We start from the raw sequence: 22,398 nt of genomic DNA, 5'->3' as shown, positions 1-22,398 counted from the left end.
ACAAAAAGTGGGAACATATGTAACACTAGTATAGGTCCGTGCTGTTAAGACTTCACCTTTGCACATGATAGACAAAAAACGTGCGTGATGAACACATCGCACACAATAAAAGATTAGAACCATGTGTTAGAAAAACAAATGTGTGCGAAGCTTAATTGTGTGTATTGCTATGTGATATCAGGCACGGATCATTTTCACGGCCTGTGGGCGATGTTTTGCAAACGTTTTAAGAGAATGAACTGTTTGCATAGTGTTCAATCATCATGCATGGTTGGTTCGTTCACTACAACCGTGTGTGATTGTTTTTTCTTATTACCAAGTACTTCTTGTGCGCTGTTGCAAAATCGCACACGGGGGGTGGCGGCGAGCACGGCCTCGTTTACCAAGTTACTGTCCCAATTACTATTTCACCTTACTAACTATATCTACTTTATATAATTATAGGTTGACAATGGGAGAACCTAGACTTTTCGAGCGATGCGATTGCATAAATCTTTCTACTTACTAACATTAATTTTCATTTAGGTAGGTCCAAACCTTAAGGGTTTCTAAGTCTTCGACCGTTTTTGCATATGGATTACATGGAGCTGACTAGCCATCAAGTTAACATTCTCTCCAAGGTCATTCCAACAAGAAAAGGACTCCTGAGAAACAACAATTTTTTCGTCTGTGCAATAAAGAAGAAACCTGCCAACTATAGGATGGTATGAACTATATATCTTACCCTTGCATCTTACTAATATGCACATTGAATGTTTATACAACAAACTGAATCATTTCCCTTTTTATCAGTGTGTTTTCCAGATGGAGGAGGGCATAGTATGGGCATTCCGCTTCTTCAAGGTTGCCAACGACCCAATTGTTCTTCGCTTGGAATGTGTACCTCTATCATGAAGATCGACTCTCGCTGTGTGATCGATCGAAATATATATGTTTGTACTGATGATCTGCAACAACTAATAATGGATATGTGTACACATGTTGTGTTTGCTGATATGAATTGTGTTGTCTGCCTTTGAATTGCATCTATTTTAAATTATTATTTCATATGATTGGTAATGTATTAAATTTAAAAAGGTAAAATAGTTTGTTGAAACAAGGTGTATGATATAGACATGTGAAAGCACACGTTTTACTAGGCATGAGCATTTGTGATGACTTTGTCATCGGAAATAGTTTGTCCGCCGCATCGCACACGACTGTTAAGGAAGAATTGTGCGTGAATGCCCGCATAATCACAGTCATTTTGCTTTGCTATAAACGTCTGGGATGTCTTCGTTATCACAGAAGATTTTCGTCGTCGTCAACAATCGACCCTCCCCCCTCGCCAACCCACTCGAGCACACGGTTCCGAGAAGTGCCTGCGATTGGGGGTAAAAACCGTGTGAATAGCAGGTCAGGAGTACTAATGTGAGTTCGGTGTCGATCATGGCAGCGAGTATCACATCTAAACGCTCTTATATTATTATTATTTTTACAGAGGGAGTACCCCGCAGGTGCAGCAGCCTAACCATGCTCGGACGGATGGACACCGGCCGCACAGCCAGATTGATCGCCCTCATGCACGCCGGTGATGCAGCAGCGACAGCGATCGCCTCGCGGCTTTGCTCCGACGTACGCGGCGGCGCCCGCTCGTCCGTCCCCTGGTCTTCCTCTGCGACTTTCTATTCCTGACGCACCACCGCCTCCACGTCTCCCTCCTTGATTTCCTCTCTGCCACAACAAGGAATTACCACCCCTCCGCTGCTCATACATCATTCGATCACCCCGTCCATTCAAGACCCAGAGCAGCAAAACTCTCTTCCAGGGGCAGCGCGAGGGGTAAAATGGCGAGGATCCTGCTGCATGGGACGCTGCACGTCACCGTGTTCGAGGGCGAGGGGATCACCAACAACAGCAGGCCCAGCAGCCAGGCGCCGCAGTTCCTCCGCAAGGTCTCTCTCTCATATCGCTCATCTCTCTAACTTTCAAGTCATCGACGTCGATGCAAACGATCCACTAGTAACAATCAAACCTGCACGTCACCGTTTATGGGCTGCCGCCTGCCAGATATTCCAAAACGATCTGCATTTTTTCGATTATACAGATGACTCACACACACACACATACACCCACACATACGGACCTCCTCCTAGTGTTGAAGATTGATTGGTTAATTTCTCGTGCCCTTCGGGCGTCAGACCCCTGAGATCTTGGATCCCTTGCTTTGCTTCAGACTTGAAAGTTTTTGTTTTTGAACGCGGTCTCCTTCGGACTGAATTCCTTTTTTTTAAACATAGAAAAGAATTGACTGATTAAGTAATAGAAACCCGACGGAAAACGTTACGACACATTCAAAAGGAAAGGAAACCTGACAAAAAACGTTACGACACATCCAAAAGAAAAGGAAACCCGCCGAACTGGCTACCCACAGGACCCCCACACATCTGTTGAGGTTACCCATAATGTCATCATCATCACTTCTCCTCGAGCAAGCCACTCCAACTTCACCGTCGACTACCCATCAAGACCTCTATGAACAATGGGCACACGAGAACCAAGTCGGCCTATGCCAAACAGTCGGTCAAACATGTCGAGGACTAGGCAGCCTCAACTGCAGGCACACACCCGCATAAGAAAGAAACACGCCTTGCACCAACGTAATCAGACTAGCTTGGCAGGTTTAAAATGAAAGGAACTTGTGGATCTTACGGTATGTCTTGATAATATCCTTGAAGATAAAAAATAAAAGTAAAAGTTTGACAGATTGCGCAAACACTTGAGTAGTCTAGTGCAGAGAGAGTAATCCCCTAGGCGATGCCCATATTGGCCTTGTCTTCTTTCCTACGATTTAGTCCGGTTGGGCTTTCTATATAGTTTCACTCCTTATTGAACGGAGGACAAAGATTTTGCCTTTTTTTAGAAAAAACTTTGTGTGATCCCTTCAAGAAACTTCTTATTCTAATAATTCCTTTATTATTTACTTTCAACTACGTGGAGAATCCACAAAGTCACTGAAAGCGCGTTTGGTTACATTGTCAATCCAGCTTGGTCCGGCGAGTCTGGCTCTAGTGAGCCGGTTTGAGGGGATGCAGACAAAAAAAACTCAAATGCACATAGTTTGGTAGCCTGCATGCCCCTAGTTGCATGAGACAACCATTTTTGATCCGGCGTTTGGTTGCTCGCGTTGCATTAGGCGCACATATGACATGATGTTTGGTTGCAACCTGCATAAGGTGTTATCACTATTTCTAACTAGTGGTGAGCTTACCACACACAATCTGAACATGTAGTGCCAGCTAGTTAAACAAATGACAGTTCATCCTAGCTACTATCAGATGACAGTTCAAATTATTAAGAGCCATTGGCTAAATAGGGGATAGTTCATCGGTGTTGCTGCTACCAGATCTTCCTCTTTCTCTCCCTCTTCTTCTGCTTCTGCTACTACTGCTTCTTCTTCTTCTTCTTCTTCTTCTTCCATCTTCTTCAAATCATGCACTGACCTTTGTTAAGCCACATTGCCTCTGTCCACCCCAACATTTTGTTCTTCCAAGTGTCATTGTCAAATGTCTCCACACCATGGTCGGGGCTAACAACATCGCCAGGCTTGACCTCTTCCTCCTCAGGCACGTGTTCATCAAAGCCCCACTAGAGGATCCAGTTATGCAGAATGCAACAAGTAAGAACTAGCTTAACCTGAGTGGAGTATGGGTGGAATGGCTTCTGATCCAGGATCTTAAACCTATTCTTTAAAGCTCCAAACGCCCTCTCAACAGTTACTCTAAGGTTGGAGTGTCGGAGATTAAACAACTCATGTGCAGTCCTAGGATAGTTCCTACCAGAGAACTCGTTGAGATGGTACCTGGTTTTCCTGAAGGGTGGAAGAATACTCTGCCGACATGCATAGCCAGCATCTCCAAGGTAGAACTTGTCGTCGGGGATGTTGATCCCATCAGGTCGACTCATGTTGTCACTGAGAATATTAGCATCATGCGCTGACCCCTCCCAGCCAGCCAGCACATATGTGAACTTCAGATCAAAGTCAACAGCAGCAAGCACATTCTGGCTTGTGTAGTGTTTCCTCCCCCTGTATGCTGTAGACAGTGACCTAGGAACTCTGGCAGTGACATGAGTACCATCAATTGCGCCAATGCAATCTTGAAAATGGCATCACAAGCCTGTGTTAGTGCTCAACTCGAACAATACAAGCATATCAAGCCATGAAAAGTGTATATTGTCCATGCTCACCTTAAAGTATGGATACCATCTTGGGCTTCCGCGAATCTTGGGTGGAGTCTGACCAGATGGTCTCCTGGTCATCTCTCCTCTAAGCTCCCCAATAGTAAAAAACACCTGCTTGAAGTATCTAGAGATGGTCTCCATTGATCTTCTAAACGTGTTGTGAATGACCCTGAACCTCTGGTTATGGCCAACAACATGGAGGAACATGTCCACTTGCTCTTCGACACTGGTGTTGATGTTATCTTGTAGTAGCCCCCTGCTCCTGAAGGTCTCGACAAGCCTGGCAAATGGTGCTCTTTTCATTCAAAGCATCCACAGAGCCTCGACGTCATTGCAGTTGTAGATGTAGTTCAGATTTTGGATCATCTCCTCCTCCCGGACAAACAATGGACAATAGTGGATCAAAGGTCTCCCAGCACGACGAACAACTCTCTAGTGCATGAACATGACCAATGCCTGAATCACACTAATCAGTGATGCTGCCTGAATTATCAGCCTCATCCGTGCGTCCATAACCTAGTCGACGTCGACTGTTCGTTCAGTGAGAAATCGATCCTACACCTAGCCTAACGGCCTAACCACCGAGCTAACAAAGGGGGGGGTGTTGCTTACCAGCATTGGACACGAGGACAGCGTAGGGGGAGCCATGGCACAGACAAGGTCAACCAGACGGTGGCCAACAGCAAGGGGAGCACCAGATCCGCCGCAAACGCCGCTGCCCCTTCCGCCGCCGCCGCCTCTAGCGCAGATCTGAAATCGCAACCGCTGCCGGTGGTGAGGCGGTAGGGAAGAAAGGGGGTAGTGGCTATGGTGAGCGAGTGAAAGGGGGTGAGGCTAGATTTGGCGCTAGGACGGCACGCCAGATTTTCATCCCCCGCCATCCCCCCTCGCACTCGCGTCGCACCCGCTCGTGCGACCTCGCGCCGCACTTAGCCCGGCTCACGAGAAACTGCCGATCCGAGTGTTTCCAGCGAGCCAGGCTCTGGGCTGCTTTGAGAAGCGTGCGATGCAGGCCCAACAGTGAATCCAGGCAACCAAACAGGCCCCTTGCTTCCCGCGCGGCCCTGGTTGGGCTCGATGTGGGCAACCAAACACGCCCTGACTATCTTCATAGATGCCCATACAGTTTGCCCTCAATCCATTGTTGCCTCGAAATCCTACCTATTTGCTTTCAGGGAAAATTCAAAAACCAAGTTGTCTCTGCCTTTTTAAGTTATGTTTTCACATTCACATGAAGGTTGCAAATTAGAGGGAGGGGGAAGGGAGATTCACAAGATCATCAATTTCTGGTCCATAAGCGGGTTGAGCCCTCATCTGAATAGCCCCATGTGACTGGCCTAAATCGACTCCACATGGGCGGTCTGGACTCGCGGTGGCATCTGACCAGCGGTGATGGCAGGCGTCCCTAGTCGCTGCTCGACTGCATGTGTTACGCGAACATGATTCTAGTGTGGCTAGGTCCAATTCACGACTATGTGTGTGTCTAATTGTGCAATGATGGATCAACAGGTGACGCCATCATAGAGCGACATTGACTAGGTGGTGCTCTTTGAGTGTGAGATCTTACTTATTTTAGGGTGAAAACTCTAGGTCCGATCTTCATTGTCTGAACCTAACAATATTGTGTTAATCTTTCTTCTTGGATGCATTACATGAAGTTTGAAGATATTTCAATTCAATGTGAAAACTCATGATCTGACTAAAATGATTGAGTCTGGCGACACTCATGCACCGTCCTTGTGCATCTTTGTATGTTGTGTTTTTCCGTTGATCACTCTCTTTTTTTTTGCAATATTTCCATGTGCACGCCCTTGATTCCTTGAGTGGCTTTTGGGATCATGTTAGTGTAGAGGTGGGGTGCAAAAGGTTTAGTTTTTTTGAAAAGGAGGATAACCCTAGCATCTGCATCAGGACGATGCATGCAGCCATATATTATTAATAGTGTAAAATCCAGCAGTCGAACATCATCGACCCAGAAATAAAGCGGAAAACAAACTCTGAGACCGTATACCTCGCAACGGTACCTTCGCCAGATGGCCACTAATCCTTATGATACAAGACACAACATACACGAAAAATACACAACTTTTAAGCTACGCCTTCAAGAAGGAATCACCGCACGTGCGCCGATGATGGCGAGTCCACCACAAGGTTGAACTCTGGATTCTCATCTACAAAGTCAAGCTTCAATCCACCACCTTCATCAAGGACACGACACAGGTGCGCAATGACATAGTCTGATCACAGATCTTGCGTTTCCACCGGAGTGCATAAACTCGTCGCTGAAGCCGTCTGCGCCCTTATCCGTCTACTGACACCTCGATAGCTGGATACCTCTGGAGGAGACAACAGAGGACAAAGACATCCCATACCGCCTGCCTCATGCTACTATCGCACCACCTTCGAACTGACAGCCACAGGCTAAACATGACACCTCCGCTAGAGCCACCGTGCATTACCTGGCGGTAGCAGGCATGACTTGACGTCTCAATATAAGACATCATGCGTAGCATCCGCCGGTAGCACATCCACCGGTGGCTTCACCTGCCGGTGACAGGCACCGTCTGACAACTCCAAAAAAGGCACATGACCGAAGTTGCTGCTCCGGAGATCAAGCACCGCCACTTGGCTACGTCCCCTCCCAATCCGTCCCCGCCCCCTATGAAGCCGCCAGAGTAGCGCCGAACCGCCAAGACGACGAAGATCGAGGGCGATCTCGCGCCGCCAATCCCTCCACATCGCGGGGCTGCAGCCTAGATCCCCGCCGTCCCCATCACTGGTGGCGCCCGGGCTTAGCCGACGCTCGTCTCCGGGGACGACGAGGTGGAGGAGAGGGAGGGAGGGGGCGGCGGCGGCTGGAGCGCTAGGGATGCCCTCCCCCCTCCCCCGATCGCCCTAGAGGGAGCGATCTTTAGGGTAAAAGGACATCTCTAACGGGGACCCTAAAATGGACAAGGTATTCGTCCGCGGACAGTGATACAGGAGTCGACCATCCAACCGTGCCTGCACACATTTCAAATGGGAATCGAACAATTTTCATGCAAACCGGATGATTTCATTTATATCGGAGCAAAATCATTATATTTTTGACATATTTCAACTAAAGAAAAAGCAGGTGAGACTTTTTTAACCAGTCTAAATGATCGCTGGCCATGGCGGCGTACATATCCATGTCCAGTCTTTCCCGTGGCCAGCAACCTCATGGGTTGTGAGCCCCGGGATGTGAAGTTGCGGGAAGAGAAGAATAAGATGTAGGGTGTGGCCCTCCTTGGACCCAATCCGTGGAGGCGTCCGATGTCCTGCTCTTCCTTGCCACAGTCCATCATATCGACGGCGTCGGGCATGGACGGCCTGTCCTTGTGGTCGTCCGGCGGGGCACAATCGACGCGGAGCTGGTGACGTCCGCAGTCGCATGTGCCTCCTCTTCGTCTGCCTCCGCGTCGAGCTCCACGAACAAGGTATCTCTCTCCGCCCACAGGACGCATAGCCGCCATCGCTCTCGGTGGATGTCGCACGCTCCGCGTATGGACTGGTACAGTGCCCGCAGCTCATCCAGAAAGCCCAGATCCTCCCCGACCATGGTCGTGATGACATCTTCATTCGTTTGCTCGCCAACGATTTGCCCCTTGTAGAGGAGCCTGAGGTTGTAGCGGTACTGCTTCTGTGCCTGCTGAAACATAGACACAAGCGACGCTGATCGCTTTTCCACCTTGACGGCGTTGAAGTGTGACTGTGTGGGCGAGGCGTCGGCTCGTTGTCGGACACCTATTCCATCGTCTGGTCCTCCTCGTTGATCTCTGGCGAGTTTGTTGGCAAACCAGCCTCAGTCTGTTGCGCAGGACGGGCCTGCCAGCTAGTCACAATGCCGGCCAACTCCTGCTTCTGCTGCGTCGAGAGGCTTCCCACATTGCTCTAGAGCTCGCCATCATATCGACGTGTTACGGTGCTGATCGTGTCGGGCGAGAAGGCGGCGTTTAAATAGTGGATGCCAGCCAGGTCAAGCGGTGGGCCGTGTCAATGCGGACACTAGTAGGTTTCTCGTCCGCAACGTCTATTTAATGCCTGCAAGTGGTCAGTCGGGCAACCGCTTTGTATGTGGTACACAACCGTCCAATTCTGTCGAGTCACGCGTCTTCTATATGTTGGAATAAACACAGAGACCGAGCATCGTTCACGGTCGGCGCACCACTTTAATGCCAGCTCTACTTAGAAGTCATGTCCGCTCTGAGCCGACATGAATGCGGTGTTGGGGCTCTTGAACGACGCTTATCGGCGTGAATGTGCGGCAACCATTTGTGTGGGATAGTTTTTTGGTGGGACTGGGGTGGCGGATGTGTACGATGGCAGCGGTTCAGACGCCGTAAAAGCCTCTAGTTTGCAAAAAAGAAAAAAAAATCGGCGCTCGTAGGGATCGTCGTGTACATTCAGCGAATGTTTCGATGGTTTTTCAATGCTGGTAGCGTGCTTTGATCTCACGTACGAATTCTTCGCGACATCGTACTGAGATCTCTGTTGGTTTTAAAAATGGTGAGCAACAGCTGGTGGAGGGGATCGAGGACACGGTGGGCGTCGGCAAAGGCGCGAGCAAGCTCTACGCCACCGTTGGCCTTGGCAAGGCCCGCATCGGCCGCACCCGCACGCTGAACGACGAGTCGTCGACCCCGCGCTGGTTCGAGTCCTTCCACATCTACTGCGCGCACCTCGCCTCCGACGTGCTCTTCACCATCAAGGGCAGCAGCACCATCGGCGCCGCCGTCGTGGGCACGGGCTACCTCCCCGTCCGCGACATCTACGGCGGCGACGAGGTCGAGCGCTGGCTCCCGCTCTGCGACGACAGCCGCAACCCCGTCGAGGGCGGCGGCAAGATCCACGTCAAGCTCCAGTACTTCGACATCTCCAAGGACCGGGCCTGGGGCCGCGGCATCCGCTCCGGGAAGAACCCCGGCGTGCCCTACACCTTCTTCTCCCAGCGCCAGGGGTGCAAGGTGACGCTGTACCAGGACGCCCACATCCCCGACGGCTTCATCCCCAGGATCCCGCTCGACGACGGCCGCTGCTACGAGCCGCACCGCTGCTGGGAGGACATCTTCGCCGCCATCAGCAATGCCAAGCACCTCATCTACATCACGGGGTGGTCCGTGTACACGGAGATCGCGCTGCTCAGGGACGCCAACCGGCCCAAGCCGGCCGGCGGCGGCGTCACGCTCGGCGAGCTGCTCAAGAAGAAGGCCGGCGAGGGCGTCAGGGTGCTCATGCTGGTCTGGGACGACCGGACCTCGGTTGGCGTGCTCAAGAAGGACGGCCTCATGGCGACGCACGACGAGGAGACGATGAACTACTTCCAGGACACCGACGTGCACTGCGTGCTCTGCCCCCGGGACCCCGACGATTCCGGCAGCTTCGTCCAGGACCTGCAGATCTCCACCATGTTCACGCACCACCAGAAGACCATCATCGTCGACCACGACATGCCCCAGAGCGGCGGCGGCCGGCGCCGGCGGATCCTCAGCTTCGTGGGCGGGCTTGACCTCTGCGACGGCCGCTACGACACGCCGTTCCACTCCCTGTTCGGGACGCTGGACGGCCCTCACCACGACGACTTCCACCAGCCCAACTTCGCGACGGCGGCGATCGCCAAGGGCGGGCCGAGGGAGCCGTGGCACGACATCCACTGCCGCCTCGAGGGCCCCGTGGCGTGGGATGTGCTCTACAACTTCGAGCAGCGGTGGCGCAAGCAGGGCGGCAAGGACCTGCTCGTCCAGCTCAGGGACCTCGCCGACGACATCATCCCGCCGTCGCCGGTGATGCACGCCGAGGACAGGGAGGCGTGGAACGTGCAGCTGTTCCGGTCCATCGACGGGGGCGCCGCCTTCGGGTTCCCGGACAACCCCGAGGACGCGGCCAAGGCGGGGCTGGTGAGCGGCAAGGACCAGATCATCGACCGGAGCATCCAGGACGCGTACATCTGCGCCATCCGGAGGGCCAAGAGCTTCATCTACATCGAGAACCAGTACTTCCTGGGGAGCTCCTACTGCTGGAAGCCCGACGGCATCGACCCCGACGACGTCGGCGCGCTGCACCTCCTCCCCAAGGAGCTGTCTATGAAGGTGGTGAGCAAGATCGAGGCCGGGGAGCGGTTCACCGTGTACGTGGTGGTGCCCATGTGGCCGGAGGGCATCCCGGCGAGCGGGTCCGTGCAGGCCATCCTGGACTGGCAGAGGAGGACCATGGAGATGATGTACAGCGACATCGCGCAGGCCATCCAGGCCAAGGGGATCGACGCCAAACCCAAGGACTACCTCACCTTCTTCTGCCTCGGCAACCGGGAGGCCAAGAAGCCTGGCGAGTACCAGCCGCCGGAGCCGGCCGAGCCCGACAGCGACTACCTCAAGGCGCAGCAGAACCGCCGGTTCATGATCTACGTCCACACCAAGATGATGATCGGTACGTACGTACGACACATGCAATTCGTTCTGCATCTGCATGTTGGTAGACACATTTGGGCTGTTCTTGATGGTGTGTGTGTTTGTCAGTGGACGACGAGTACATCATCGTGGGGTCGGCGAACATCAACCAGAGGTCCATGGACGGGGCGCGCGACTCGGAGATCGCCATGGGCGGGTACCAGCCGGGCCACCTGGCGACGAGCCGGCCGGCGAGGGGGCAGGTGCACGGGTTCAGAATGGCGCTGTGGTACGAGCACCTCGGCATGATGGACGACGCGTTCCAGCGGCCGGAGAGCCTCGACTGCGTGCACAAGGTGAACGCCATGGCCGAAAGGTACTGGGACCTCTACGCGGCCGACGGCCCAGAGCGCGACCTCCCCGGCCACCTCCTCACCTACCCCGTCAGCGTCACCGGCGACGGTTCGGTGACGCAGCTGCCCGGGGTGGAGTTCTTCCCGGACACCGAGGCGCGGATCCTCGGCGCCAAGTCCGACTACCTCCCGCCCATCCTTACCACATAGATAGAGGCACCTCTGCCTGCATCACGTTGCATCGATCAAATTCTTCCTTCCGTTTGGTTTTTCCTCTGAAGATTTGGTGTTTCTCTGAAAACTCTGAATAAGAACAGCCCTAGATTGTGGTTTTCCTTCTTCTTTTTAGCGAATATAAGAAATGCACTAGTTGCATGGTGCATGGTGATGGGTTTATCGTGATTGTAGGTTAATTTGTTAGTGCTACATGTTGATGAGCTTAAACAGGTTTAATTCGTGCATTAGCGTATGCCTGTTTTCTTTGACAGTTCAGTGTTTGTGCCACAGCTTGTCAGATAACTAACCATCTTCACGCCTATATGAGATCATTGGAATTACTCCTTTGTTTTCTGCTAGATTTTTCTGTCATATCTTCAAGCATATGGACTCTCAAATTTCACGAATCGGGTGAAGAAAGATACATTTTCCCCAATAGTTCAACATTTCTTTTCAAACTATATGCAAATATGTAAATTCTGTCTCCACTGGTGAAGCTACAGTGTTTGTGATGTTAACTGACATCGCAGAAATTACTCGTCGCAGAAATGGATGTATCTAGAACTAAAATACATCTTGGGTGGATTGATATCGCAGGTTTTTATGTCAAGCACCGCCACTGACTGTTTCCATCTCCAGAGCTATATGTGGTGTAAGGTAAATTTAATTGAATGGTTGGAGTATGAGCTAATCTACTTAAAGTTCTTTCTCGCCTCACCTGGAACATGAAGTTGTGGGAACAGATCCACTCTGAATTCACGTATATTTCCTGTGATATTTAAAAATTCTTTTATTTTTTATGGTGAATGTGTTCTCAACTCCTCATCCACAGGTTAGTATGGCTATGGGTTGTCACCTGTCAATACCATCTGTTTCACTTTCACCCGGTCTATCCAGAATGTTCTATTCTTTTTAAGCAAAACACAAAAAAATGATATATATTTTTGTTTCTAAGGAAATCATCTTGAACAATTTATTTTTGTAGTGAACAAAATTCCCTCATAAGTGAAAAGGCAATCTCAAACAAAATTGTAGTTTTCTACAAGATACGCAGTTTTTTAATGTATAAATCATTAATCTATCTCAAAAAAAATATTCCATTCCCTGTTTTTTTTTCAATTCCATTGACACTGATCTTTAGGGAAAAATTAGAAGTTTTTTTTCAAATGATAACACTACCGCTTTTTGAGATTTAATGTTTAATTTTTTCACTGTGGAAGTTAGAATCTTGAACGTTATAGCACTACGGTGCTTAAATAATATTTAGCATAAGTTATGAAATGAATAAAAAATGTGCTAGAAGCTGACCAATAATGCATCTGGATGCACTTGACTTGGAAACAACAGCGACGTTGCATGCAGAGTGCACCAGAGGTATAAGTTGCACCAACATGTTAAGAGAATCACTGCAAAAAGGCTAATATTCTGTATCAGAACTTTCAGGAGTACATGCCAAAATTCTTGTTCTCTTGAAAAGAGTTTTGACAGTGCTATTTCTTTGTCGGTCCACCACAACCTTCAGAAAAATCTTCTATACAAGGTACAAACAGCCAAATAAGAAGATGAGAGAACATGGTGGAGACAAACTGGGGGAAAGCCAAGTGTATGCTACCAGTGAAAGCAGTACATTCCCCTGATCCTGATCCTTCTGAAGCTAATTGTTGCTATATAAGCGATCTTTATGCAGCCTTTGCCTTTGGTTTTGCCTTCTTGAATCTAGAGTACAGGAAAACACCGAGCAGAGCCAGACCAGTTCCTGCAGGCAGGGTAAGAATATATTTCAGAGAAACAAATCGGAAAGTGAATTGTTAGAACTTGCTGGCTAAATAGGATTGGTTAGTCATGAAGTTACCAAGGGCATTTATAGGTGAAATTGGAGTTCTGAAGAAGATAACGGATGACACAATGACAACAACCCGTTTGACAGAGTTTGCAACAGAATGGGTCACAGGTGATATTCTGGCCAATAAACTATATGAAACCTGCCTCGGAAACAAACAGAAACTTTGTTACAGGCAATCAAGGACAAAATTGAATAGAACTCATGGTAAATATCAAAGAGAAAAGAAAAAACAGATAAGTGGTAGAAGTTGAATTTCAGGTCATGAAACTTATTATGCAGGACCACTCATCTAACATCACTGAAGGTAAAAAAACATGTACACTGAAAGCGGTTGACCATAGTAATATAATATAAAATGGGCAAAGTCCAGCCCCTAAAGCTACTAAGTGATAATTCTTGGAACCTTTGTAGAACCTCCAAAACTTTTTAAAATATATTTCTGAAGGGAACTGATTCTTAGTGAAGATTAGCACACCTGTTGATAAAAATGGAAACAAGTGCCAGCAATGGCTGCTTTCACGCAAAGTTCTTGAAGATTTACGCCCTACATAAAAGGTACAATGTTCGAAAAAGTTATGATTAGCCAAAAAAAGGGAGGCAAACCAATCCATTTCTACTTTTGGGAACTGGCAATACTCACAGTGCTCTGTAGGTATGATGGGCTAAACTTGATGCCCTCTAAATATAGCATTAATGGGACCGACAACAAAAATGACATGACAGTCATAATTGAGAAGAGATTTATATCGTCCAACATTTCCTGTAAGAAAAGAAATGCATAAGGGGAAAGTGGTTCAGGATAGTTATCATGTTTGTATGGTGTGAATGCCCAATGGAACAAAATAAAGTAGTATATCACCTCTTTGTCAGCAAGAAGTTTCTTGCTGAAAACATTTCGCGACTGATTTGTAACATTAGAAGCCATGGCACTCCAAAATCCAATCCTGTATCCCCAAAGTACATATGCAGTCAGTATACATGATGGCAGATGGTTCTCAATAAGACCACGGGAAATAAACCAGTTGGGGGAACCTGAAGTACAACCAATGTTTTGAAATGCAAAATAAAATAAAATAAAATATATTTTGCTGCATTATTTTAGCTAAAATAACTGGAGAAACAGTATTATTATTATTTGCATTTGCGGTAATGTATACAGTTGTAACCTAACCAGAGCCTATTCATAATTGACACCTCACTTCCCATTTTAGTAAGTTTTGAGTGATACAAGCATATAAGGCTAACTGGATTGCCAACAATGTGAACAACTAGTTTCTTTCTTTCCAGAGTGGTAGTGATAAGCTTGACTAAACTAATGGATAGTGTGATACATTCCATATTTATATAGCTTAGAGCATCTATAGCTGGGCTCCTCAAATGTCCCCTATACGCCCAGGTGGACGGCCCGATCAGTGATTGGTCACAAAAACATGACCCAGCCGGGCTCCTCAAACTGGCCCTATACGTCTGGGCTGACCGGCATCCCTCATACCCAGCCCAAATCTAGGGCATATATGAGGAGGCCCAGACACGCATGGGCGCATCCGCCACGTCGGATTGATGCCTGAGGGGTCAAATCTGGCTATTTAAGCAGGACGGTGACCCCTAACCCTAGCTGCACTCACATTTCCTTCCCCTCCGCGCCGCCACTCCCCATTCACTCGCAGCACGGAGCTCGTCGTCCGCCTGTAGCCATGGCTCGGCAGCGGATCACCACCTACGCAATGCTCACTCCGGAGCGTCGGTTCAAGCTCCTTGAGGAGATCCGGGCCCGACGCGAAGCACGGATTGCAGCTGGCCAGCCTCCAGACTCGCCGGAGCAACAGGAGGAGGAGGAGGAGCAGGAGCAGGAGGATGCAGAGCAGCAGGCGCTGGACGCGGCCATGGAGGACACAGAGCCAGAGGAGGAAGGCGAGGCAGATCCGGCGCCTCCGGCTGCCGGATTCGGCATGGCCGACGCGCCTGGCGAGTTTGAGGTCGCCCAAGCGGAGGAGGAGGCGGAGCAGCAGGCCATCCTCGACTCCATCCGCTCAGAGGCGAAGGTGGAGGCCAACCTCCGCGAGGCACAGGCAGCGGAGGTGGAGTCTGACGGGGAGCTGAAGCAGCGGGAGGCGGCCATCCACCAGGAGGCAGGTCCGTCCAGCACTACCGGCACGGAGGTCATCTACATCTCTGACGAAGAGTAGAAGTAGGCTAGGTTTATCTATGTGGTACTTCGTAGCTTTTGTGTTGTGTAGTATGGATTTGAGGTATGATATTTGAGGTACTCAGTTGCACCGGACGCAAAATGAGGGGCGACAAGGCCCTCTCGGACACACCCGGACGCGTCCGCGGACCTATGAGGGGCTGGATTTGCTATATCCGGATGTAGATGATCTTACAAATATCTGAAGAGGGTAATCAAAAAGTCAATGTTTCGCCAATCCTTTGACATTTGGAATATTAACTAATGGCAATATTACAACTAACCAGTTGAAAGAAACTTCAGTCATAGATGCCAACACAACTCCACCGACAAGCGGCACGAGAGAACCTACTACCAGTAAAGAAGGTGTCTGCAAGAACAGCACAATTAAGAACAACATACTCATCTCTTTCTGCACATTTCATTTGTCAGGACGGACCACTTAAGATGAAATAAAATACCTGCCCGAGGAGCAAGACTGAGAACAGAACAGAGAAGAAGGGCTCCATGGCCTTGATGGTGTGCGTGAAGGAGACAGCCACCTTGCCCAAACTCATGTTGGTGAAGACGTTGCCCATCATGTGTATTAAGGCCAAAGGCAGGATCTTTGCGTACTGCACCGATAATTAAAAGATTAATCCATTCATATCAAAATTGAATTACTATACAATTTCACATGAATCATGAACGTGTTACCGAAAAGGAAACAATTCATTTTTAGACGATCAGGGTATAATAAGAACTTTGCTTCGGTAAACCCCCTAGAAAAGCTTACAGATTCCGATGCAGATTAAAAGTGAGGATTAGAAGTTAACCCCTTCAATCAGAAATGATAATATAGTCTTTTGTATCCAAATCAATCGATCGATACATTTGATCTGCCGGCTAATATGGTGAGAGCTTTTTTAAGTAACTTTAACATTCGTGCAAACTTTTAATAAGGGTAATAAAAGATCAGTGATTATCCTTGTTGTTACCTGTTGAAGGGAGAGCCTTGGCTTGGGATGCAGATTGAGCAGCCACATGAGAGTGATGAAGAAGGAGCCGGATGCGAACTGGAAGGTGGTGATGGTGTACGGGAAGGGCACTGCTTTCAGAACCTGTGTAGTAGCAACATCATCAGTCACATGCAAACGAAGATTGGATTAGGAGGATCAAGAAGCGATTTGTCTGTGTGATAACCCTAAATTAAAGGAAGAAAGGGGAAATAAATGTCGATTAGGACTGACCAGCTTGTTGTAGATGTTGAAGTAGATGTTGAGGAGGTACCAGACGAGGATCATGGCGCCGAGCTGCAGCGTCCGCGGAATGCCGGCCGCCTCCGGCTTCCCGTCTCCCTCCGCCGACGGCGCGGCGGCCGCCGCCGCCCTTCTCGCGGAAGCGCCGTTCTTGCCGCCGGGCGGGAGCAGGGGGCAGGGGAGCGGCAGGCGGCCCCCGCGAATGCCGAGCGGCAGCACGGGCGCGCCGGCGCCCGCGACGGGGCAGCGGGAAGAGGACGAGGAGGAGAAGGCGACGTGCCGCGCGGGCAGGGAAGGGGAGGGGCAACGGCGCACCGCCGCCCAGCCTCTTGCAGAGGAGTAGGACGAGGAGGACGCCGCCATGCTCTGCATCTCGCGGACCTGGCTCCTCCGTCCGGTTCTTGGACTCTCACACGGGCGCCGCGCTAATTAACGGAGCGCGGCGAGGAAATCTACTCGCGCGGCGGATCTCCTCTCTCTCCCTCCCGATGTGCCGTCGTTGGAAATGCGGAGGGAAGGCAACGGGAAGCAACAGACTATAGCAAATACATCCATTTCTATCTTGTTTCATCTCATCGATTACTTAGCTAGCAGCAGCGAGCCAGCGACGCCTCCTCATTAATCGGCGGCGGCCTCCACGATCCGCGCAGCCATGCCCTTGACGGTGGTCTCGAGGTAGCCGACGAGCCCGTCCCTGCTCCAGCCCTGCACAGGCTCGCACTCGAACTCCCACACGAGCTTGCAACCCGCCGCCTCCGTCTCCTCCTCGACAACCATCATGGTGGCGACGTAGCGGCCGAACCCCATGTTGCTGCCAACTACGGCGTAGCTCAGCCGGCGCGCGGCATCATCCAGCTCGAGCAGCTGTTCGCGGGCCCATGTCGCGATCGCGGCAGGCGCCGCCTCGTGCTGGTCCTGGTCCTCCTCTCCCGGCGCAGGCGCCGCGCGGGAGGCGACGTAGCGCACGCAGCCAGGGTGGCCGTCCTCCCCGGCCACGCGCTCGCAGACGTCGACGCCGGAGAGATACCGGTGCAGCGCGCAGAAGCTGGCAAGGTGGGGCCACGCCGCGGCGGCGGGCGTGGACGGGAGGAGGGCCTCCACCGCACCCTGCCATGCCTGCTGCTCAGACTCCTGTGTCGCCTTCTCCATTTGTTATCGGCTCGTGTATGCACCGTTGCCTTGTGCTTGTGCGGTGGTTGCGTTTGACTCGCAGTGGTGATGGCGCCACTGCTATGTAATGGTGCAGCGTGGGAGCAGCAATCTCTGGTGGAGATGGATATGTCTTCTTTTTTTTTGCTGGAAGAGATGGAAATGTCACACGTGCACATGGTTTTCGATGATGTAATACCAATTTGGCTTGTCACATGGTGCGGATATTAGAGCATCTTCACTCGTTCGGCCCCCAACGCATTCGGCGAATGCGTTTTCGCATTTGCGCTGGCGGTTTTTTCGTCCTGGGGCGATCGAGTACCCAGCCACGCCCTCAAGTTTCGGCTCCCAGACGTCCAAAAAATCAAATCTGTCTTTCCTGCTACTAAAAAACGCCACAAGTTCGGCGATCACCGTGCCACAAGTCGGCAATTATCATGCCACAGTTCGACGATCACACATGCCCGAAAGTTCGACGATCAAAAGGAAGGAAGTATAGACATGTAACACATCAAACGGCGGGCCCCTTTGGCGTGGGACTGGCCGGGGTCGGCGTGGACGCAGGCGTACTCGGCGTCTGCGTGGCTTCTGTGCTCGGGTTGGTGGTCAGCGTCGGCACCGCTTCATCGCTCGGGCTGGGCATCGACGTTGTTGCCGGCGTGGGCGTAGGGGCAGTGGTCGGCGCTGGCCCGGACATCTAGTTCAAGATGAGGCCGCGCTTCGTCAGGTACCACGCCTTGACCTGCTCGTCCATCGTCGACATGTCTGCCGCCATCAAGAACGCCATGTCGGTGTTCCTCTTCTTCGCGGCGACGTAGGTCCTGAGAAGGTCAAGCTTCACGTCTTGCTTCGTCATCAACGCCGACCATCACGCGCCGGATTTCTCCTCCCTCTTTGCGGCCCTGTTCTTGGCGTCGGCGATGCACTGCTCGATCGATGATTGCAGCCGTTCGGCAGCGGGTGCCGCGTCCCTCGCCGCCTTGGCTCTTTTGTTGCCATCAGGGCGCTCATCCCCGCCCCGGGGCAGGTGGTCCGACTTGTACACCTCCTTGGCCTTGGCGAGGGTGAGTCAGACCTCCCTCCACTTCTCACATGACTCGTCCAGGAGAACAGGTGAAGGAACTTGAACTCTTGGTCGTTGTTGTCCTGGCGATACATGTTGAACATCTGAACCATCTGCACAGCCGAAGAACAAGTGTCGCCAACGTACACGGCGAAAGAAGTGAGCCGGCGACTGGACATACCTGACCCTTGACATTGGCGCTGCTTTCCGGGCGAGCCGCGACCTCCTCGACGATCCCATGCCATCTGTTGCAGGCCGTCTGGATGATCGCCCAATGGTTCGCCATGGCCTTGTCGCCGCGCTCCATGTGGATGTTAGCGAAGTAGGGGTCGACTACCTTGCGCTCATCGAACGCCTTCTTGATCCTTCTTCAGTATGTGTCGACATTCTGATTCGAGCTGGTGATCAGGTCGATGCTGACAGTCTTCCATGCTTTGGCGAGGCACTCGTCTTCCTTGGACGTCCACTTGACGGGTGGCTCGCCCGGCCTGGCACCGGCCACCCGTTTCTTCTTTCTTCCTTTTGTCACCGGCACCGGCTCCGTCTCCTCCTCCGCCTGTTCTTCCTCCTCTCCCTCCTTGGTGTTGTTGAGCTCATCGTCCATGTCGACGACGGTGTCCATTGTTTCATCTTGTGCGTGGAACCCAGGGCAGGAAGCGACGATGATAGAGCCGCTCATGATGATCTCGTCCATGTCGGCGTAGGTGGCGTCGGTGTTGCTGAACTGTGGCGACGAGCCGTGTGCGAAGGGTAGGGCACCCCGGTGCAGAGGCGGCGTCGGCGAGGCTGAGTACGCTGGCGGAGAGTAACTGTACATGGTGTGGAGTGCTACCTCTTGAGCTTGCGTTGGTTTTTCCCTTGAAAAGAAAAGGGTGATGCAGCAAAGTAGGCAAGTATTTCTCTCAGTTTTGAGAACCAAGGTATCAATCCAGTAGGAGACAACGCGACAAGCCACCGAATACCTGCACAAACAAACACCAACTTGCAACCAACGTGACAAAGGGGTTGTCAATCCCTTCACGGTTATTCGCAAAGTGAGATCTGATAGAGATGGATAAACGGTAAAGTAATATTTTTGGTATTTTTGGTTTATGGAACGAAAAGTAAAAGATTACAAAAGAACGTAAATAGGAAACTAGAATTGTAGATCGGAAACTTATATGATGGAAAATAGACCCGGGAACCATAGGTTACACTAGAGGCTTCTCTCAAGATAGAAGATATTACGGTGGGTGAACAAATTACTGCCGAGGAATTGATAGAAAATCGCAAAGTTATGACGATATCTAAGGCAATGATCATGAATATAGGTATCACGTCCGTGTCAAGTAGACCGAAACGATTCTGCATCTACTACTATTACTCCACACATCGACCGTTATCCAACATGCATCTAGAGTATTAAATTCATAAAGAACGGAGTAACGCCTTAAGCAAGATGACATGATGTAGAGGAATTAACTCAAACAATATGATGAAAACCCCATCTTTTTATCCTCGATGGCAACAATATAATACGTGTCAATTCCCCTTCTGTCACTAGGATCGAGCACCGCAAGATTGAACCCAAAGCTAAGCACTTCTCCCATTGCAAGAAAAAATAATCTAGTTGGCCAAACCAAATCGATAGTTTGAAGAGACTTGCAAACATATCAAAGCATGCATAAAATAATTCATAGGAGATTCAAATAATATCCATAGATAAGCTGATCATAAATCCACGATTCGTCGGATCCTGGCAAACACACCGCAAAAAAGTATTACATCGAATAGATCTCCAAGAACATCAAGGAGAACATGGTATTGAGAATCAAAGAGAGATAAGAAGCCATCTAGCTACTAGCTATGGACCCGTAGGTCTGTGGTAAACTACTCACACTTCATCGGAGAGGCAATTGTGTTGATGTAGAATCCCTCCGTGATCGAATCTCCCTTCGGCAGGATGCTGGAAAAGGTCCCTAGATGGGATCTCACATGTATAGAAGGTTGCGCGATGGAAAAGTGGTTTCGTGGCTCCCCTGGAAGTTTTCAGGGTATAGGAGTATATATAGGTGGAAAATCTAGGTCAGGAGGCCACCGTGGGGCCCACAAGGTTGGGGGAGCGCCCCACACCCCAGGCGCGCCCTCCACCCTTGTGGCCGCCTCGTCGCTCTTCTGAATTGCACTCCAAGTCTCCTGGGTGTCTTATTGTCCATGAAAAATCATCGCAAAAGTTTTATTTCGTTTGGAATCCGTTTGGTATTCCTTTTCTGCAAAACTCTAAAACAAGGAAAAAACAGAAACTGGCACTGGGCTCTAGGTTAATAGGTTAGTCCCAAAAATCATATAAAATAGCATATTAATGCTTATAAAACATCCAAAACAGATAATATAATAGCATGGAACAATCAAAAAATATAGATATGTTGGAGACGTATCAAGCATCCCCAAGCTTAATTACTGCCGTCCTCGAGTAGGTAAATGATAAAAACAGAATTTTTGATGTGGAATGCTACCTAACATATTTATCCATGTAATTCTCTTTATTGTGGCATGAATGTTCAGATCCGTAAGATTTAAAATAAAACTTTAATATTGACATAAAAACAATAATACTTCAAGCATACTAACAAAATAATTATGTCTTCTCAAAATAACATGGCCAAAGAAAGCTTATCCCTACAAAATCATATAGTCTGGCTATGCTCCATCTTCATCACATAAATTATTCAAATCATGCACAACCCCGATGACAAGCCAAGCAATTGTTTCATACTTTTGATGTTCTCAAACCTTTTCAACTTTCACGCAATACATGAGCGTGAGCCATGGACATATCACTATAGGTGGAATAGACGGTGGTTGTGGAGAAGATAAAAAAGAAGGAGATAGTCTCACATCAACTAGGCATATCAACGGGTTATGGAGATGCCAATTAATAGATATCAATGTGAGTGAGTAGGGATTGCCATGCAACGGATGCACTAGAGCTATAAGTATATGAAAGCTCAAAAAGAAAACTAAGTGGCTGTGCATCCAACTTGCTTGCTCATGAAGACCTAGGGCGTTTGAGGAAGTCCATCGTTGGAATATACAAGCCAAGTTCTAAATGAAAATTCCCACTAGTATATGAAAGTGATAACATAGGAGACTCTCTATCATGAAGATCATGGTGCTACTTTGAAGCACAAGTGTGTTAAAAAGGATAGTAACATTGTCCCTTCTCTCTTTTTCTCTCATTTTTTTCTCTTTTTTGGGGCCTTCTTTTTTTATTTGGCCTTTCTCTTTTTTATTTATTTCATCACATGGGAAAATGCTCTAATAATGAAAATCATCACACTTCTATTTACTTACAACTCAAGAATTACAACTCGATACTAGAACAAAAATATGACTCTATGTGAATGCCTTCGGTAGTGTACCAGGATGTGCAATGAATCAAGAGTGACATGTATAAACAATATGATGAACGGTGGCTTTGCTATAAATACGATGTCAACTACATGATCATGCAAAGCAATATAACAATGATGGAATGTGTCATGATAAATGGAATGGCGGAAAGTTGCATGGCAAAATATCTCGGAATGGCTATGAAAATGCCATAATAGGTAGGTATGGTGGTTATTTTGAGGAAGGATATGTGGTGGGTTTATGGTACCGGCGAAAGTTGCGCGGTACTAGAGAGGCTAGCAATGGCCGAAAGGTGAGAGTGCGTATAATCCATGGACTCAACATTAGTCATAA

General features: G+C 49.6%; 3 protein-coding genes across 3 annotated transcripts; 1 reads left to right on the top strand and 2 right to left on the bottom strand.

Moving 5' to 3' along the window:
* Nucleotides 1–277: 277 nt before the first annotated feature.
* On the top strand, nt 278–11,793 carry LOC125551360 (phospholipase D alpha 1-like). The gene is made up of 3 exons (XM_048714565.1): nt 278–1,934; nt 8,760–10,665; nt 10,755–11,793. Exons 1-3 carry the CDS (start codon nt 1,827–1,829, stop codon nt 11,186–11,188), a joined length of 2,448 nt encoding a protein of 815 aa, XP_048570522.1. The 5' UTR covers nt 278–1,826; the 3' UTR covers nt 11,189–11,793.
* Nucleotides 11,794–12,588: 795 nt separating this feature from the next.
* LOC125551344 (phosphoenolpyruvate/phosphate translocator 3, chloroplastic-like) lies at nt 12,589–16,984 on the bottom strand. The gene is made up of 9 exons (XM_048714552.1): nt 16,452–16,984; nt 16,200–16,322; nt 15,684–15,836; nt 15,507–15,592; nt 13,897–13,981; nt 13,678–13,797; nt 13,513–13,581; nt 13,047–13,176; nt 12,589–12,950 (listed from the first exon to the last, which is right to left on the bottom strand). The coding sequence occupies exons 1-9, from the start codon at nt 16,830–16,832 to the stop codon at nt 12,874–12,876; spliced, it is 1,224 nt and encodes a 407-aa protein (XP_048570509.1). The 5' UTR covers nt 16,833–16,984; the 3' UTR covers nt 12,589–12,873.
* A 10-nt stretch (nt 16,985–16,994) lies between these two features.
* Nucleotides 16,995–17,720, bottom strand: LOC125551352. The gene has a single exon (XM_048714559.1). It carries the CDS (start codon nt 17,607–17,609, stop codon nt 17,079–17,081), a length of 531 nt encoding a protein of 176 aa, XP_048570516.1. The 5' UTR covers nt 17,610–17,720; the 3' UTR covers nt 16,995–17,078.
* Nucleotides 17,721–22,398: the final 4,678 nt, after the last annotated feature.

This window comes from Triticum urartu, chromosome 1 (genome assembly GCF_003073215.2).
Source record: "Triticum urartu cultivar G1812 chromosome 1, Tu2.1, whole genome shotgun sequence".
In the NCBI taxonomy this organism is placed as follows: Eukaryota; Viridiplantae; Streptophyta; class Magnoliopsida; order Poales; family Poaceae; genus Triticum; species Triticum urartu.
Note: the sequence above shows the minus strand (reverse complement) of the source record. Positions and strands in the feature narration are given on the sequence as shown.

Coding starts and splice junctions, on each gene's coding strand:
- LOC125551352 (XM_048714559.1), bottom strand. CDS start 17,609: ATGGAGAAGGCGACACAGGAGTCTGAGCAGCAGGCATGGCAGGGTGCG.
- LOC125551344 (XM_048714552.1), bottom strand. CDS start 16,832: ATGCAGAGCATGGCGGCGTCCTCCTCGTCCTACTCCTCTGCAAGAGGC. Junction 15,593..15,683: donor CAGTCTTGCTCCTCGGGCAG/GTATTTTATTTC, acceptor CTGTTCTTGCAG/ACACCTTCTTTACTGGTAGT. Junction 13,582..13,677: donor CATCATACCTACAGAGCACT/GTGAGTATTGCC, acceptor CCTTTTATGTAG/GGCGTAAATCTTCAAGAACT.
- LOC125551360 (XM_048714565.1), top strand. CDS start 1,827: ATGGCGAGGATCCTGCTGCATGGGACGCTGCACGTCACCGTGTTCGAG. Junction 1,935..8,759: donor CGCCGCAGTTCCTCCGCAAG/GTCTCTCTCTCA, acceptor GGTGAGCAACAG/CTGGTGGAGGGGATCGAGGA. Junction 10,666..10,754: donor CCACACCAAGATGATGATCG/GTACGTACGTAC, acceptor TGTGTTTGTCAG/TGGACGACGAGTACATCATC.